This window comes from Paramormyrops kingsleyae, chromosome 16, assembly GCF_048594095.1.
Source record: "Paramormyrops kingsleyae isolate MSU_618 chromosome 16, PKINGS_0.4, whole genome shotgun sequence".
Lineage (NCBI taxonomy): Eukaryota > Metazoa > Chordata > Actinopteri > Osteoglossiformes > Mormyridae > Paramormyrops > Paramormyrops kingsleyae.
Genome location: NC_132812.1, coordinates 9544294 through 9563705, shown reverse-complemented (window position 1 = coordinate 9563705; position 19412 = coordinate 9544294). Strand labels below are relative to the sequence as shown.

At 41.5% G+C, this 19412-nt stretch overlaps 1 protein-coding gene across 7 annotated transcripts; it reads left to right on the top strand.

Annotated features, from left to right (window-relative positions):
* The first annotated feature begins 566 nt into the window (after positions 1–566).
* Positions 567–17542, top strand: slc15a2 (solute carrier family 15 member 2). 7 transcript variants are annotated; one of them, XM_023826920.2, is made up of 24 exons: positions 567–1131; positions 5729–5825; positions 7623–7669; positions 8900–8987; positions 9148–9289; positions 9519–9611; positions 9721–9820; positions 10053–10143; positions 10578–10655; positions 11356–11438; positions 11572–11655; positions 11888–11977; positions 12754–12798; positions 13016–13048; positions 13298–13386; positions 14166–14247; positions 14438–14563; positions 14760–14924; positions 15057–15103; positions 15222–15329; positions 15490–15586; positions 15678–15824; positions 15911–16015; positions 16673–17542. In XM_023826920.2, the coding sequence occupies exons 2-24, from the start codon at positions 5810–5812 to the stop codon at positions 16877–16879; spliced, it is 2163 nt and encodes a 720-aa protein (XP_023682688.2). In that variant the 5' UTR covers positions 567–1131; positions 5729–5809; the 3' UTR covers positions 16880–17542. The 7 variants fall into 7 exon arrangements, with proteins under 7 accessions (XP_023682688.2, XP_023682685.2, XP_023682686.2 ...); XM_023826917.2 differs by having other exon boundaries at positions 5627–5825; XM_023826918.2 differs by lacking the exon at positions 567–1131 and adding an exon at positions 1154–2667.
* Positions 17543–19412: the final 1870 nt, after the last annotated feature.

Below are 19412 nucleotides of genomic sequence, written 5' to 3'. Positions count from 1 at the left end.
ACCGGCCCTTTGTGTATAAGATTGGCCACCGCTGCTGTAGAGCATTATGATTGCCTGTATGCCACCTGCATGTAAAGTAATGAATATGAAGCATATACGTTAATTCTACATATTGCATACACGTCTCACAAGTTCCAACGTGCTTGATATGTGCAGGTTTACTCAGGTCCTTTGACCACAAGCTAAAATGTAGTGACTTTTATTTTGAAACAGCGCGGACCGTCAAAAGCCCCGTGATCGCATGAATACACAACAGTAGCCGGATTATTTCGTATTCTATTTGCATGCTATTTCACCAACAAACACGAATTTGTGAAATTTGTGAATTTGTTTGTTTTTGTAATGTTTTAATAGAGTAAATACAGAGATGATCTATGTCTGGCGAATATCGAACCCAGTACAGATGTGACTTGCATTTTTTCCTAAAGTTTAAAACATTTTTGTAGTCGATTATAAACATTACCACATTAAGACAACGGTCTGCAGTTATTTCGCCTGTGAGTTTGTGTTGATTATTCGGATACAAAGTTTTAAAGTAATGTTTAAAATAGTTTGTACTTTCAGATACACAGATAAATAAGGCAGGCACATAAAAGTAATGTGAATTTGTCTAATTATTGTCTAATTATTTACTGCTTAATCATAATTTAACTTTATTATAACTCCCAGCGTTTCGTGGTCCGGTACCGGTCTGCGACCAGGCGCTGGGAACCTCTACTGTAAATGAAAGAGCCAAGAGTTAAAAATACTTTGATTTGTAAATACTGTTCTTGTTGGCTGTAGCAAATCCCGTGTATATATGCTGTAAATAAGAACGTTCGTCTTTTGTTACATTTTTATCAAAAGGAACATGTCAGTGCAGTCGTGCAAATAGGCCTAAGTCTTTAGGGGAATATGAGGATTCTAGTAAGCACTCGTCCCGAATATTACGAGATCGACCCCTATTGAAAAATAAAATGCCGTATCCCGTATTTTCGCACCGCGTGGTGAAGCCCCCGTCCCCCACCAGCTTAGGGAGGGTAGTGGACACGGGAAGGGGGGTGGTCTTCCTTATTTCCTGTGGCAGCCCTAGAAGGACTGATACATATCGACGAGGGCGTGCGTCTCCAGTTAGACAAACACGAGGACACGGTGAGGAAAAAGCGTGAGATTCCGAAAAGGCTGATGCGATTTAAGCGGCAGTTTTGGGACGCGATGGCAGTTAAAACTCTGACATCAAGTGAAAATGTATAGGGAGTTTACAGACGTGCTTTCCTACTACAACGATGATCTGACGTTTGGTGTGTTTGTGTTTCACATGTAGCTTAATGTAGAGCAAAACAGTAATGTAAAGCTGTGTAGCCTACTAATATATTTTAATGAAATCACTACATTAATTTTACTCTCATGCCTGTTTCTAAAAATGACTACATAAGTGTTGAAAACTGTCAAAAATATTTTTTGTCAGCATCAGTTTCTCAGCATCAGATCACCCGATTAATAGTTTTGTATAAATGATGTAGTAATGTATTACAATATGGGCTGGGAGAGATGGCTCTTAGCCTACAAGAGGCCCCTGGTAACACTTCACTTAAGGGGGCACAAATACTTAGTAATAACTCAGTTACTACTGAAGTACAAATCGTGAATAAACATAGTTTCTACCTGAGATAAAAGATGCGTCGCCATTCATTAATGATGATCGAACATGAGATCAATACTTGTGTTATTCATTATAGTTGTTCCTTCAGTAGTTCCTTATAAGTTCATTATTCCTTCTGTAGCTCACAAAGGTTTACAGAATTAACAGATATAGTAATAAATATAGTCACTGCTTGAGATAAAACATGCATCACGATTCATTATTAATGAATTAACATGAGATCATTATGTAACTAACTTAGTTTGTGGTTAATTAATACACAAGTAATAGCATAACACTATTATTTCTGCCCCGTCAAGTGTTACCCTTGGTATTTTCGTAAAACAGATATTATACAAAACTTTTGACAGCTCTTTCATTGCTCAGACCTACATTTTATTTCATGTATTTTTTTTATCCCCGACTAGGCTGTTGTGTAGGGTGACCAGACAATCCATGTCAGGGAGGACACTTTGAGCTACTTCGGGTTTTACAAACTATTTTCAAATTGAAAGGCTCATGTGCTCGGCTAAATAGTTCAGCTCTTCTTGTGCTTTGACTGGTTTGTTTCCTTGACTGAAAGACTCATCCAGCTGTTTCACATTAGCATTAGTAGCACATGCATGATTATAGGAGACTGACCAATCAGCACACAGCAAGAACTCAGTGCTCAAGTGAAATCCAGGTCCGTTTAATTGAAATGGTAATTTACAATTCCTGTCCTAGCTCAGAGTGTCCTCCCTGACATGGATTATCTGGTCACCCTACTGTTGTGGATATTTAAGAAATCAACGCTAAAGGAAAACATTCTTCTAAAAATAGACATGAGGTAGGGGTGACTTCAGGTGTTGTGGGACATCAAGTAATGCGGGACAGTTAAGCTTTGACAAGCTTTTTTTTCCTGGCTAAAGTAGATCCAATTAGAATAGTTGTTATTGAGAGCGGGTATAGAAAGCACATGATCCAAAAAACAGATTTTATTGGTCTGAGGTCAAAGTTGAGGGCGTGGCAAGGATTTTACGGGAACATCTCTCAGAAATCACAGGGTAAGCTGGATGACATATACCTTTTGGGTTGTATTGATATTAAGGTTAGAAATGTTATTAAAAAATGAATCAAACCTAATTTTTATGGGGTTGTGTCTATGATATACTAGTACAGTAAAATAAATACTTTAAATTGACAAAGTTCTATTTACTTTTTTTAAACAGTTATTTTTCACTTGACACACGTTACCAAACTGGTTAGGGAAGGAGGGACAGTATGCCTCAGGTGACATGGGAGAATTTACAGGCTCTGCGAAGAAGAGAGAAAGTACATATTTGACAGGATGGAGTCCTCTTAAATATATTCATTAAGTATATGTAATATATACTCACCTAAAGGATTATTAGGAACACCATACTAATACGGTGTTTGACCCCCTTTCGCCTTCAGAACTGCCTTAATTCTACGTGGCATTGATTCAACAAGGTGCTGAAAGCATTCTTTAGAAATGTTGGCCCATATTGATAGGATAGCATCTTGCAGTTGATGGAGATTTGTGGGATGCACAATCCAGGGCACGAAGCTCCCGTTCCACCACATCCCAAAGATGCTCTATTGGGTTGTGATCTGGTGACTGTGGGGGCCATTTTAGTACAGTGAACTCATTGTCATGTTCAAGAAACAAATTTGAAATGATTCGAGCTTTGTGACATGGTGCATTATCCTGCTGGAAGTAGCCATCAGAGGATGGGTACATGGTGGTCATAAAGGGATGGACATGGTCAGAAACAATGCTCAGGTAGGCCGTGGCATTTAAACGATGCCCAATTGGCACTAAGGGGCCTAAAGTGTGCCAAGAAAACATCCCCCACACCATTACACCACCACCAGCAGCCTGCACAGTGGTAACAAGGCATGATGGATCCATGTTCTCATTCTGTTTACGCCAAATTCTGACTCTACCATTTGAATGTCTCAACAGAAATCGAGACTCATCAGACCAGGCAACATTTTTCCAGTCTTCAACTGTCCAATTTTGGTGAACTCGTGCAAATTGTAGCCTCTTTTTCCTATTTGTAGTGGAGATGAGTGGTACCCGGTGGGGTCTTCTGCTGTTGTAGCCCAGCCGCCTCAAGGTTGTGCATGTTGTGGCTTCACAAATGCTTTGCTGCATACCTCGGTTGTACCGAGTGGTTATTTCAGTCAAAGTTGCTCTTCTATCAGCTTGAATCAGTCGGCCCATTCTCCTCTGACCTCTAGCATCAACAAGGCATTTTCGCCCACAGGACTGCCGCATACTGGATGTTTTTCCCTTTGCACACCATTCTTTGTAAACCCTAGAAATGGTTGTGCGTGAAAATCCCAGTAACTGAGCAGATTGTGAAATACTCAGACCGGCCCGTCTGGCACCAACAACCATGCCACGCTCAAAATTGCTTAAATCACCTTTCTTTCCCATTCTGACATTCAGTTTGGAGTTCAGGAGATTGTCTTGACCAGGACCACACCCCTAAATGCATTGAAGCAACTGCCATGTGATTGGTTGATTAGATAATTGCATTAATGAGAAATTGAACAGGTGTTCCTAATAATCCTTTAGGTGAGTGTATAGATAATAGTATTTATTTATTTATGAAACGGGGAAAAAATGCCAACTTGCCAATCAAAACCAAATACAACCTTCTGGACCTCCTTACATTGGTGGAGAACTCAACCTCCCCCAGTACTCAGCCTAAAGCTATGCCCTTGATGGTGATGATTCCTTCACATGAAAAGACGGCTTTTAGGCTACTTGTAAGGCACAGAAAAAGAGTGAAAAATCTGAATTAAAAATGTTAAGTTCGATAAAAGTTTGATGTTTTACTATAAAATCTGTTTTACTGTTTTTACTGTTAGTGTAACCTTTGCATGTAATTGTTTTAAATATTTTATACAAAACAAAATCTAAAATGAAATTAAATCTATGGACTTTTTCCCTCAGTGACTATTTTTGATTTAAAAAAAAAAAACAACAATTAATGTTCAACTGTTCATTGAGTTGTTCTGTGTATTAAACTCAATCATCAAAGTTCTTTGCAAAATTATTCAATTTTGATTTAGTAAATTAATGCCTGTCCCACATTACCAAACCAACTGTCCCACATTACCTGAAATGCGTCCCACTTTACCTTACAGGGGAATGGAGTGTATAGACCTGTGTCATGACTCCTATAAACAAGAAATTTCATCTTTGTCTTTTAATGTGATGAGACATCTTAAGGATTGTGCAAAGGTATCATGTGGGTTAATTACATCAGGTTAATGTTTCAATAGGCACTAGAAATCAAAATGGCAAAAAGTGCTCCACTTCACCTGAATTCCCCATGGCTAGTTTACATGGCCAAAAACATTACATGGCTAATGAGCTTGAGTCAAATGTATTGGTAATCTGATTACATCTCTCCCCCCACCCCCCCGTAACTGTAACAAAATACAGTCACTTTTGTGTGTTACATTACTCCTGTATTATATCACTCCCTAAGCCGGATTACAACACACCCATATAAATGCGCCTTGGGGTGACTTTAGTGGGCAAGGCACTCTATAAAAATAAATCTCATTGAAGTCAGTTAATAGTTACACAATTGAGGGCTCGGCATACAGGCTAAATATGGCTACATTTGAGTAAAATTAGCAAACTGGATAATGTTCAGGACTATAGTGTAATTCATATTTTAATGTTTACTATAATACTTAGAGTAATGATTAATATGCGATCATGTCTGAAATTATACCCCGGGGTAGGAGGGGGGTCAGCCTGGGGTTTTCCTCACCAAATATTTTGGTCAGCAGCTGCCACTGCATTGAACATAATAGAATAACAAACACGTTTGGAAGTTTCTTTTTTCGAAGCGAACAGGCTCACTGCACAGAACAGTAGGTGCTTTGTGTATTCACCTACTGATGAAGTGTGCAAACTTGGAAGAGAAGTTTAAAGAAATGCGTCATCAAGTTCAATCCCTTCTACTATTTCTATAGCTATACAGACATGCATGGAACAAAGTACTGTCAAGCAAACTGATTTCTTTGCATGGATTTGGAAGTGAAATATTAACCAAGGAGTGAAAAACATAAATCTAGCTCACAGGGAGAGCTTCTTGAGACAGTAAAGGAGGACTGAACAGGCTGCAGGAGGCGTCTGCGGAGGAGAACCTCATTGACATGGACAAGAAAACGGGTAATCCAAATGTCTTATGGTGTATGCATCATTAATGTCTGCTTAGCAGCCCTTAATTGCTAATTGAGTCCTGCCTTGGGGTCCAGATCAGTATTTATGACAGAACTCTGTATCTCAGCTCATCCACGCAAATTACTAGTGGTTTGAATTTCTGTTTGACTGGAGTGCTGGAACAGATCTGCTCTTGCTCTTTAGCCTGTGCTCTAGTCTGTGTTCAATGGGGGGTCACGGAGATTGTTGCTACCAGATACTGAGAAATTAGGGTTAGTATTGTTATGGTTAGTACTGTATCTCAGTGCCATATTCAAAACCTGCACAGGCACTTAAACTGAACAGTGGCCAAATCCTTCTGACGTCGTCATCTGTGGTATACAGTTCAACATAAACCTTGTAGATACCTATGGACCTCAAAAGAGCCTGCTTACTCTACAGCTCTGTGCAGCAAGGATGTGAAAGCTTTTCAGTGTGATGCATCGAGGTTAAGCCCATCACTCACAGGCTCTTGACCTTATGAAATAAAGCTTATGGAGGCGACATTGTGCATTTGGCCGGATTGACATCGCTCTGCGATGTGGGAGAAAGCATGCAGGAGCGTAAACGCTAAACACCTTCACAACTGCGACCTGAGAGTTGCCGGGCACCGTTAGTGCTGCTCTTCATTTCACCACAATAGTGAACCTTGACTTTCTTTACAGTTTGAATTCACAACAACAACAATAATAATGAGAATAGCAATTATCATTCTTGTTTTTATTATTATTTTTAACTATTAATTTCATTTTCACTCATTTTTAAAAAACAAACCTGTTTTTCTGCTCACCGGCACCCGGTTTTTAAGTTAGGAGTCAGAGTTTTCATGACCTCGCAAGTTCGCTGAAGTACAGCTCAGTGCTGTCGATCTGGGATCCTTGTCCCAGAGCAAGACTCACGTCAGAGACAGACAAACCGTCTGTAAAACTGTAACTTTGGCAAAAAACCATTTGGCAACAGAATAAATCATTGATTTTCTATGAGTATAACACAACAAATGGGGAACCCAGTCTTGTTTGGATACTTAGAGCAGATCCACTGTGTTACTTACTGTGTGTTTTTGTTTCTCTAATTGAATATGAACATATATACATCCAGCATATGAAAAGTTCCAAAAGTCAGCATCGGTTAAACATTGGTTTTATACAGTGCACTTTTTGGTTTTGGAGAACTGAAAAAGAAAGTACTTAAAATGTGAATGATTGAAGTGCATGAAATACATTACTAGAAGTGTACAAATGCAAATCCCTGCCAGTCATTTTTAAAATGTCGCTGGTTTATAAAAATTTCCTATATTCTTAAATTTTTTCTTAAAGAAATCCATCGATAAAAATATTGACAGTGTAGGAAAACATATGTAGTAGACAGTGTTATTTATTTGTGTTATTTTATTATTAGGGATATGACCAAAGCAATCATGAGCAAATTATAGAACCAAAGACTCTAGAGCTGTTGCTCTCAACAGTTTTATCCTTACACACTCAGCAAACTGAAAATGAGCTCACGACCCAAAAGTTGGGAAACACTGCTCTAGAGCACTTAAACATTCATTTTTTTTCATGCAGATACAGCATAATCATCCTTGCACTATTTAATGTATTATTAAAACCTTCTAGTAGAATAATCAGTTTTCCTATCAGTACTGATTTGATGAATCATGTTTTAACTGTAGCTCAGAAGTCATCAGTGGTGCATCATCAAAATTTGTCACAGCTAACAATATCATACTGAATCGTGTGTAAATTAAATCTGTTATTTTGTTCCTAGATATCACCCAGGAGAGTGATGAAAAAACCAAAGTGAAACATTCACCGGTATTGTTTTACGTGCATAAACTTCAGCTTAGTCATTTTTCAGATGATCTTATAAAGAAAAACTTAAAGGGGCACAAGACTACAGTGGATAAGGGTATACAACATCAGCATTGTGATAAGCAGAGGAGACCCATTGTCAGTCCATTCAGTGCCCAGCAGTACATACAAGTGTATAAATGCCATGAAAGGACAGGGCTGAAAAGCAGCTGAGGATGAATAGCGGTGTTATCACAGAGTCATTGGGTCGACGAACGGAGGTATTGCAGAGTCATCAAGTTGGAGAATGGAGTTATTGCAGAGTCATCGGGTCAGACAACCGGATTACTACTGAGTCATCGGGTCGGGCAGTCATTGGGGAAGAGACCAGAGTTATCGCAGAGTCATCAGGTTGGAGAGTGGAGTCATCGCATAGTCATCGGGTCAGACAGCCGAATTATTGCAGAGTCATCAGGTCGGAGAGCAGAGTTATCACAGAGTCAGCGGGTCAGAGAGTGGAGTTGTCGCATAGCCATCGGGTTGGGCAGCTGGATTATTGCAGAGTCATCAGGTTCGACAGTGGACTTATCGCAGAGTCATTGGGGTAGAGAGCAGAGTTATTGTGGAGTCATCAGGTTGGAGGGTAGTGTTATTCTGTTGGAGATTGGAGTTATTCCAGAGTCATCGGGTCGGAGAGCAGATTTATTGCAAAGTCATCAGGTTGGACAGCAGAGGAATCGCTGAGTCATGAGTTTGGTTATGGAGTCATTGGGTTGGACAGTGGGATTATTGCTGAGTCATCAGGTTGGAGAGCTGAGTTATTGCAGAGTCATTGTGGTGGAGAGCAGAGCTATCGTGAAATCATCTGGTCAGACAACAGAATTATCTCAGAATCACCAGGTTGCACAATGGAGTTATCACAGAGTAATTGGGCCAGCTATTGCAGAGTTATCATAGAGTCATCAGGTCAGACAGCAGAGTTATTACAGAGTCATCGAGTTGAAGAGCAGAGTTATCACAGAGTCATCAGGCTGGAGAACATTATTGCAGAATCATCGGGTTACAGAACAGAGTTATAGCATACACAGAGTCGTTGGGTTAGAGATTGGACTAATGACAGAGTCATTGGGTCATAGAACCAAGTTGTCACAGAGTCATCAGTTGGCAGAGTGGATTTATCGCAGAATCATCATGTTAGTTAACATGGAGTCTATACATCTAGAGGTGCTAATACGTCTTGCCTCACTGCTTCAGAAATTATGTGGCACCAACTACCCTGTAAGCATCGCCTTCATTGTAGTGAATGAATTCTGCGAGAGATTCTCCTACTATGGCATGAAAGGTAATCACATCAAGCCACACTCCTGTGTTACCTATAGTAAACTGCAATCTAGAACTGCATTGAAAGGATCAGTTAAATGGCAAGACATTGCTTTTTAAAAATAGAGAGATAACCAAATTGTGGTTTTATGAGCCTATGTTGCTCTACCTTCACCTTGAAGCTCTGCTCACACTCTACTTCATGAACTACTTGCACTGGGACAAGAACCTCTCCACGGTGGTGTACCATGCATTCAGCAGCCTTTGCTACTTCACACCCGTCCTGGGGGCCATCATCGCCGACTCCTGGCTTGGGAAGTTCAGGTGGGTTCACTGGCAGTTCACCTGAACCCATGTAAAGGTGGGGAGGTTGGGGGGAACTGTTTGGTGAGGTATTTCTGTAGTGGGGGGGCTGCTTGGTCAGGTTATTCTGTGGGGGGGGGGGGGGGACAGCTTGGTCAGGTTATTCTGTGGGGGGGCTGCTTGGTCTGGTTATTCTGGCAAAATATGGATGCCAATCCTGAAACACTTTCTCTCCACGCTTTGCCTGCAGGACCATCATCTACCTCTCCATAGTGTATGTCATCGGTCATGTGGTGAAGTCTGTGGGGGCCATTCCCACCCTGGGGGACAACACCATGCACGTGTGAGTGCTCCGCTGGGCCCAGTGGCCTGCTGGATCTCTCACAGCGCCGGCAATCCTATGCAGGCTGCCAACCACCTGCCCAGTGACGTACCCTCTCTGTTCACTCCAGAGTGCTGTCCCTGACGGGCTTGGTGCTCATCGCCATTGGGACGGGGGGGATCAAGCCCTGTGTATCCGCCTTCGGAGGAGACCAGTTTGAGGAAGAACACGTAAGGCGCAATGTGCCGGAATGCATATTTTCACATGACTACAGGCTGCTGTTGGAATGCAGCAATGTTAATGGGAAAGGCTGCATGGGCGGATCTGCTAGGCGGGAACAGGCTCGTCTGACAGGACAGAGATTCCTGTTGGCTGATTTGTGGGCCCTTTCTGCTGATCAGTCAGGAGAACAGGAGCAGGCATGCAGTGAAGCACCTCATGCTTTAAACCCCCCTGCTTTAGGTGGAGGAACGGAGGAAGTTCTTCTCCATATTCTACATGTCAATCAATGCTGGGAGTGTCTTATCCACCATTATCACGCCGATACTGCGAGGTCAGTCTGGCTCTCCTTAGCACTACAATTCAGTATGCTTATCACCTATGATTATGGCAATAAATATGGCACTTCACATAAACATCTTGTAGATGTTCCCTGTGATATATTATACATAGTATACTCTATAGACCAGTGTTTCCTAACACGGTCCTCAGGGACACGCAGACAGTCCATGATTTTTTGCTCCATTCTGGGGACTGGGAGGGAGCAAAAATGTGCACTGTCTGTCAGGGAGCTGGGAGGGAGCAAAAACGTGGACCATCTGGGCCCCCCTGAGGACCTGTTATATATTATCCACTGGCAGTGTCATCTGAAATTTTTCTGACACATGATTTTATTTTATCGCTTAGCCATAGAATGAGTCATATTGAAAGCACTGTCCTATTGGCAAGAGGTCAGGTCACATGACTGTTTCGGCTTTTGCTCTCCAGGTGACGTGCAGTGTTTCGAGGGTGACTGCTACGCTCTCGCTTTTGGGGTGCCAGCAGCTTTGATGCTTATCGCCCTTGGTGAGTGAAGCCCCCCCCCCTCCTCCCTGCTTGCCGCTATTCCTCCAGGAAGGTGCCGCCTTCAGCTGTCTCAGACTCGGTCCTGCCTGCATGACAGTCACAGCAAAAGACAGTCACCAAAGCCAAAGATATGAGTAAGAATCACTGGTGTGAGGGGATGCACAGCACGATGTAGGCTTGTTGTATGGACTGTTAATCTTGTGTAGAGGTGCGGTGGTTAGTCCCTCATGGCTTCATGCGTGTGGAGTTTGCATGTTCTCCCCGTGTCATTGTGGATACTCCGGTTTCCCCCCACAGGCCAAAAAATAAACATACTCAAGTGAATTGGAGTTAGGAAATTGCCCGTAGGTGTACACATGTGAGTGAATGGTGTCTGAATACCCTGCGATGGCTTGGCTCCCCATCCTGGGTTGTTTCCTGCCTCGTGCCCGTAGCCTCCAGGATAGGCTCCAGATCTCCTGCAACCCTGAATAGGATAAGTGGGTACAGGGAAACAGATGAATGCAAATCCAGACCAAGATTTTGTTTCAACCAACCAGTTGAGCATTCTGTGACTGTGACTCTTTATACTCAACTGGTTGGTTGTAACAAAATCCTGGATTTGTACTCACCGGACCAGAAATCTCCACCTCTGGTAATGTATGTGTAAGTTTATATGATTTGTTTCTAATGAAAAGACGATACTCTCCCCATCACACAGTTGTGTTCATCGCTGGGAGCAGCTTGTACAAAAAGAGCCCCCCCGAGGGGAACGTGCTGCTGGATGTGTGCAGGTGCATGGTGGTACGTACCACAGCCTCTCACTGCAGAGCACTGTTGGAGTCCTGGGGTCTGATTGCATGACTTCTTATGAACCTTCATTCTTCACTTAGTCTAAGCTGATTGGCAGGTGTGTATTCTTCCTGTCTCCCTGTAGTTTGCTGTGAAGAATCGCTGGAGAAGTTCAAAAACTGACCCTAAAAGAGCTCACTGGCTGGACTGGGCAGAGGAGAAGTTTTCGGTAAAGATAGCAAATCTCAAGAGAGTCATGAGAGTCAATGAGTCAGTGACACTAGCTGGTGGCAAAGCTAACTGGCAAAAGGGCAACCTTATGTATAGAGACTCAGCACCACTTAAACGTGCTCTTGACAGAAGCTCTGAAGCACAGGTTCACCAGGCTTGAACGCAGATGAACAAGCAATGAGAAAGCTAGGAGATGGTCTCCAGTGGGATAAACAACCTTGTTTCTACAGAAACGCCTCATCCAGGAGATCAAGATGGTTCTCCGGGTGCTGCTACTTTACATCCCCCTTCCCATGTTCTGGGCCCTCTTTGACCAGCAGGTAAGCCCTCATCACTCCAGCCTGTCTCACTGTGGCCAGTCTGTGATATAGCCCAGGGCAGAGTCCTGCACGGGTCCACTTTTGGAGACCTGCACCCGCCCGCACCCGCATAGTACAGCACCACACCCGCCCGTGCACCCGTGATTATTTCAAAGTTAAATCCGCACCCGCCTGGGCCCGTTAACATTCTGCCCGTTACCCGCCCGTACCCGTGATAAATTACACACAATTATTTTTTCTATGCACCTTTCAACGTGACAAGCGCTAGGCCTACATGAATTTTGAATTGAAATGAAAAAATCTGTTTAACACAAATTCAAATCAGATAGATCTAAGCTATCCATACTATGACGAGCGTGAAAGAGAGAACACGACGACACGCTTCAGCAAGGATTCAGATGTATATGTGAATGTTTGTCGAGGCGTTTATCTTACCCCCGACATACTGAACACACTGTGATGAAGACAATTTGTACATGATAGTCTAATACATAGATATTTTCGCTTATGTTATTTTTGCAGGCTACAATACTGTTTTGATTGACCTGCTACCCGCCTGTGTGTAATGAATTACCCGCCCGCATACCCGCCCGTAAAATTCCAAAACATTAAAATCCGCCCGTTTCAGCAACTATCTGCAGGTACCCGACCCGGTGCAGGACTCTGGCCCAGGGTAAGTGGCAGGAAGATGGATGGGTGTAAATCAGGGTGTTCTACATAGATTGTCAGTCAAAATCAGTAAAATCTTTTTTTGTTTGTTTGTTTGTTCATCGAAGGGCTCTCGGTGGACACTGCAGGCCACCAGAATGAATTTGGACTTTGTAAGTGTAATTATTTTATTACATTGTTTAATCTTTGTTTTCGTATTCTAGATGACAAGCAATATATACAGGTGACATAAGCACACTTCTGCAGGGTGAAATGTACACGACAAACATCTAAGACTGACCACTCGCTAACAATTTAATGATAATATAATTTAATAATTTAATAAAACAATTACAATAATTAAACAATAATTAATTCATTATACCGCAGGGCCCGTTTGTTCTGAAGCCGGATCAAATGCAGGTAAAGCTGTGATTGCATGTGCATCTCCTTAGAACAGCACCTGTTTGCTTTCGTTTGCATTGTGTTCGTCTGCCTGGGGTCAGGAATTATCATAACCTTTATGATTATTGCAATTTCAAATCTCTTATCGCTTTATAGAAGTATTGAGCAAGAGTATTCACCAATGTTTTCTTAAATTGCCCTTGGTTTTATGATATTGCAGTGTTTACTGCTTCATTCTAATGGCACTTTGGTTCCTCCGTTTCCTAGATGCTAAACGCTTTGCTGATATTGGTCTTTATCCCGATCTTCGACATGGGAGTGTATCCACTCATTGGCCTCTGCAAGATTAACTTTACGTGAGTCGTGTCTGGCTGATAGCGACAGGGTTATTCCATTCACGAAGGAATGTCAAGCTTTGTGAATTCACTTGCAATGAATCGGATAAAACCACTGATAGTGTGGTTATACTTCTTCATTTATGGTCATTTACATTTATTACCAGAGTCCTGACTATACTTAAGGAGGCTGATTAGATCATCCAGAGCTTCAGACCTGCTACAGATCATTAGACAGCTGTTGGTCAAATGATCCTCTTGGACATAAACCATAATGTTTTCTTAGCCAGGAAAGCACATCCACTACAAGAACAAGAGAGACACTCAAAACCCTAAATATTTTAATTACTTTTTATTTCAAATACTACACTTCATGTACCAGTAGGCTAAAGTTTTCTACTTATTATTGTCTAATTTAAAAGCTTGGAGAAGTTTTGGGATTAGTATGGGGCACACTTTTCATTCAGAAGAACTTTGAAATTACTTGTACACAAGCAAAAGTTGGAGCTACAGTCAATGATTCTTAAGCTGTAAGGTTGGTCTTAGTATCAAGAAGCAGCTTTCATTGCTAAGGCACTTTGTTAGCAAGCTCTGCTTCCTCAGGTGCCAAAAGCAGATGGTCATTCATCATCTCACCCTGCTAGCAGTGCCTTTCTACTCAGAATAATGAGTCTTTCCTTCAGCGTGTTGATGTACGACGTGCTGTTTTGACATGATGAGGGATGAGGAAATTCAGGATCTGGGTTTGTGCGGCTTGGCTTTGTGTCAGTTGAAACTATCTGACGGCACCTTCTGTCCAGGCCGCTGAAGAAGATGGCCGCTGGCATGATTCTCGCAGCCCTGGCCTTTGTAGCTGCAACGATCGTGGAAGTGAACGTCATAGTAAGACTCTCAAGTTTAATCAGTGTGCATACAGTGTGGTCCTGGGATGTATTTATTCCAAACCATATAGTCGCGGTGATGCTGACGTCCGCCAGCACCTCAGCCCCCAATCCCCTTGACTTCTGCTCTGTAAATGGCTTCACTCCTGCAGCATTTCCATCACATGCATCCTTCTATACTTCTCTGGCAGAAAACTGTGGTGGAGGCTCCACCAGCGGGGCAGAGCTTATTGCAGATTCTCAATCTGGCAGATGGTGAGGTCAGGGTGACTATTTCGGAGACTGGCCTTTTCCCAGAGCCCATCAAGCCCTATGAGGTCAGTATAGCATAATATCCCACAGGCAAGCAGCAGAATAATGGATTCAAGGGCAGTGACTTCACTCCCAGCTTCTCACACCTAAGAATGAGCTGTGATAGTGAACCTGTATCACATATTCATTACCCACATTACGTATTCAGATCATAGCGTGTGATGAACTGCTCTCAAAATAATCATGGATGTGCCTTGACAGGATCCATGGGAATATCAGAGGCTACCGCTGAATGGAATAAGTCAAAACCATACAGTCAAGATCAAGTATGACGCAGTAGACTTTAACTGTGTTCTTTCATTCCACGAACAAAAGGCTTATAGCTTGATCCTGCACAAAGACATAGCCAACATTGAATGTAAACTTGTAAGTAAATAAACAGCCTCTCTTTTCAGTAGGACTAATTATTTAATGCATTAATGCTGATTGCTCAATCTGTCTGTTTGCCTACTGTTGGATGTACATGTGTCAAACTTAGTGTGTTGCATTGCTTTTTAGGTGGAAGACTTAATTGAGAAATCTGAGAAAGGTGATGCATTCGTCAGGTAAACACACATATAATAACCATGCAAAGGCCAGTGCAAGTGAAAGGAACTCTACAGCTTGTTAACACGTTCCTCGTCGTAGCTCGTGCAATTTGGGGGAATTTGTTTACTCTGCCAGGTTTGTCAATGCCAACAACGAGGGCCTGAATGTGACTGTTGGTGGGCAGGACTTTCAGGTAGCACCTGCGTATGGCATCTCTCCCAGTAAGAGCGTGATGAGAGCACAGTGAGTACCACAGAAGGTCTTGACACTCTATCATTCCTTTACATTTTGTGTCCTTGGACAAGCTGACTAATTATTATTTTGTGATAATGGCTTAATTGACAAAAGTCTTCACAAGTCTCCTGTGAAACAATGATAATTAACAGCTAATCTGATCTAACAGATACAGTGACGTGAAATGCATGTCGGACCAAAACCAGTACTCACTAGATCTGGGTCTCCTTGACTTTGGTGCATCCTACACTGTCATTCTGGATCCAGTACGTAAAGCCCTCCTGCAGCATTTATGCTAAATTTCTGAAAGAGTATAAATGAATATATTAGCCTGTTTATTTTTTTTTTCAAACATAGCAGATCCCCAATGGATTAGTGGCCAGAAAGATGGAGGACGTCCATGCAAACAACGTACATATTGCCTGGCAGGTGCCGCAATACGCCCTTATAACAGCAGGGGAGGTCATGTTCTCCATCACGGGCCTAGAGTTCTCCTATTCTCAGGTACAGAACACAGTGTTGTTTCAGTGTGTTCAGTGTAGCACCACAGTATTCAGCTTCACCCTATCCCTAACCTTTCGTACCGCTAGGCCCCAGCCAATATGAAATCCGTGCTGCAAGCCGTCTGGCTCATGACGGTGGCCTTTGGAAACGTGATTGTGCTGATTGTGGCAGAAGGGGCCGGCCTGCAACAGGTAGGACTTAATTCTGCGAGTCAGTAGGGGCTGGGTGGGAGAGCATAAGGCTGCTTGCGTGTGACATCCCTTGGTGAAACTTATTTAGGTAAAAACGACAAGGTGTGAAGCAGGTCATGTTCCACTTTCACTGTGAATCAATGCTACACCTTATGTCAACATCATAACAAGCCAGCAAGATCTGTAGTCACATCAATGATTGTCAGAAGTGTATGCCATTAACAACGTGTTTATTTCTGTTCAACATTCACATTAGGGTATTTTATTGACGATTTTAAAAAGTTCACAGAATAATGACTAATTATTTCTCATGTATCAGTCATTTTCATTTACCCCTCCCCCCATCCCTGGACAGTGAAGGGTTAGCAATTTGTCAGAAGGTCTCTTGACTGAAGGAATTGTTCCATGTTTACAGTACTCACCTTAGCACTGATGGACATTGAGCTAGCAAAGTAGTCCATGCTGCATTCAGCATGAAGAGTGAGGCCAGCATGCAGAGTCTTATAGACTCGAGGTTGCTGGTTGAAATCCTGGAAGGACTCCAGTTCACTGAATAGAGAGATCTGAACTTTATTGCCCCAATAAAATCTGTAAAGAATTGTTTAGTTTCTTCACTTGTTTGGTATCAAGTGAGTGATGAGACCAATTTCATTATAGTGGGTGGAGTTTGTGCTGTTCGCTGCTCTCCTGGTTGCCGTCTGCCTCATCTTCTCCATCATGGGCCACTTCTACACCTACGTCAACCCTGACCGACTGGATGAGATGTTTTCTGAAGACACCATTGATGATAATGAGAAGAACTCGAAGAGACACCCAGGGGAAGAGGTGCCTCTCAAAAACGTGGCCCGAAACACCAAGATTTAATCTGGAGTGGAGTTTTAACTGGGCAGATACACCAGGCCTTGCCAAGAAGCACTCCAGAGTGGTAAAGACAAATATGCTGTTTTCTCAGATAGTAAATCAGTTTATATCAAAATGCAGCAACTAAAATCTATGTGGTTCAGAAGTATAAAATAGCCAATGTAACACTTCTTACTGTATATTAAAATTACATGATAGTGACATGATACTTAAGATTTTTAAAGAATTTCATGGAAAGGAGTCGCTGCTGATGAATAGAATAGCCCATCCAGGCCTGGATAAATACTAACAGAAATAATATGTTGTGATACAGATTTACCTACTTTTTTGGAACCTTTTGAAAGATTGTTCCCATTTGGTTTTACTTTTATTTTTCTTAAGTAATTTCATAGTGTGTATATATGTTTCTTTAGGGTTGAGCCAGTGTCCTTCATTGAAAAATAATTTTTAAATAACTATTTAATTCTGCTAAAACTTTCTTCATATTGCTAATAAACTATAATACACTTGACCTAGTCTAAATGTGCTTAGTCTGATTTTCTTTTACTTGAAAAATGACAATGTTTACAGAATTCGAATTTATTAGTGTTCAAAGTCATATTAATATCCTTGTGAACGTGTATCTGAAAAACCCTTGAATGCTTATTAAAAGTTGGAAAAACATTATACTCCTGAGTTTATTGTAGAAAGAGATGAGTCACATTCAGAACTGCATTTATCATTGCTGAAAAAAACCATGTGCAGAGATGCAGTTCCAGCAGAGGGCAGCAGAGGGTGAACTTTGATAGTAGGAGAACCTTCACAAACTGACGGCAGCCACGATCTCGGATCAACCTAATCAGGTAGAAGTAGATTTTCCCTTTTAACTGGGCATGCCCTACAGGGCTGCAGTAACTGCTATACCTTCATTTATGTATCATTTCCATTAGCCACCTAGAATCAGAAATGATTACATGGTATGTCAAAGCTAAAAAAAAAAGGTTTAATGCGAATTAGACAAACATATAGGTGTTTTAAACTGTTTGATGTTTTTACATTAATTGATTGCTCCAAGCTCTTTATTACATTTGTTATTCAGTTTTTAAACACTTAAATAATGTATTTGCTTCTGCTGATATTGCAGCGGGCGTAAGTGATTTAAGTTGCAGAATCAGTAATGATGTTAAAGGGGGAATCTTATGCTGGGTAGGTAGGTACCCTAGCTAATTAAATTACCACAGGACCTTGATATATTAATCTTTTATTTGGAAAGAGAGAGAGAGTGCAGTTGAGCTACATGGACTGTGAATCTATTTTATGCTTGACTTGATGACCTTCATATATAATCATATGGGCTCAGATTTCAGGAGTATGAGTATTGATCAGTCACCTCATTATGTCTATGTTTTACATTTGTATTATTTTTTATTATGTATGGTTGATTATTGAGTTCTTCACTTGATTGCTTGCATTGTCAGTCAGTGTTACCATTGGCCTTAACTTCCAATTGTGCAGTCAGGTTCACCATGCCTCGGTACTGAGGTACTTGTAATACATATAGATGGCTAAATTCATTTGATTAGGTGAGTGATTCATTCAGCAATGTGCTTAAGGACAACATGCACACACTGCAGAGCCTCCAAACCCAGGAGGTAATGTAAGGCCAGCATACCTTACCTCTAACAGATATAAATGTGTATGTGTGGCTGAGTAGCTGCACAGCCTCCTTAATGGTTTCATGGCTGCTCATCAGACATGGGGTTTACTTAACTTTTTTTTTTTTTTACATAAACAACAGCAATGAATTGCTCACCATCTTCCAGCTTATTGTGCTTTTCATCTATGTAACGTTTTACACATCCAAGTAACTGATCAGGCTATACCAAGCACTACAGCTGTAGGGAACTTTGCAAAGCATAGGCCTACATACCTACTAGTGTTACTGATGGACAGTCACCTGAGTAACTGAGGCCACACCTGTAAACAGTGTGGTTTCCACACACACATTCACTGATATATCTGGGAGGATAACCTAAAGAATATTCGGCTAGAAAAAAACCTCACTCAACATTGTTGAAATGTAAAGACAGGAAGTGGATTATATGTTATCATCCATTCATCTTTGAACTGCACATCCTGGTCAAGTTGCCTATTTCAGGCAATACAAGGCAGAAGTGTTTATTATATGGATAAGTAATCTGTTAGCAGGCAAAATTAATAACACATATAGGCCCATAGTATATTTCTCAGATGTGTTTATTGCATTACATTGATATGCATTTAATTCCTGCTGCCAAAACCTCTGTGCTATTATATTCTAATAATTTAATTTAGCAAAGCCTCAAAAACAAAAAACAAAAGCATCGTGGGAACTTGGGGGTCTGTTACAAATCATAGCATGACAACCTCTGTGCTACACAGTGCACACACACAATTGGCTTAGATATAGTATGGAAATTCCTTATACATCGAGTGTAAACGCAATGAAACGTTTTAAGAGCAATCGTGGTTATCAGTTTATTATTAGTAGTGTTCTTGTATTGTAAAACATAAATTA

What these genes read in the sequence shown, in the direction of transcription:
- slc15a2 (XM_072700924.1), top strand. Translation starts at nt 8,759, where the DNA reads ATGACAGAGTCATTGGGTCATAGAACCAAGTTGTCACAGAGTCATCAG. An exon ending in CCAGAATGAATTTGGACTTT is followed by an intron (nt 12,799 to 13,015) that starts GTAAGTGTAATT and finishes ATTATACCGCAG; the next exon opens with GGCCCGTTTGTTCTGAAGCC. An exon ending in TGAAGCCGGATCAAATGCAG is followed by an intron (nt 13,049 to 13,297) that starts GTAAAGCTGTGA and finishes TCCGTTTCCTAG; the next exon opens with ATGCTAAACGCTTTGCTGAT.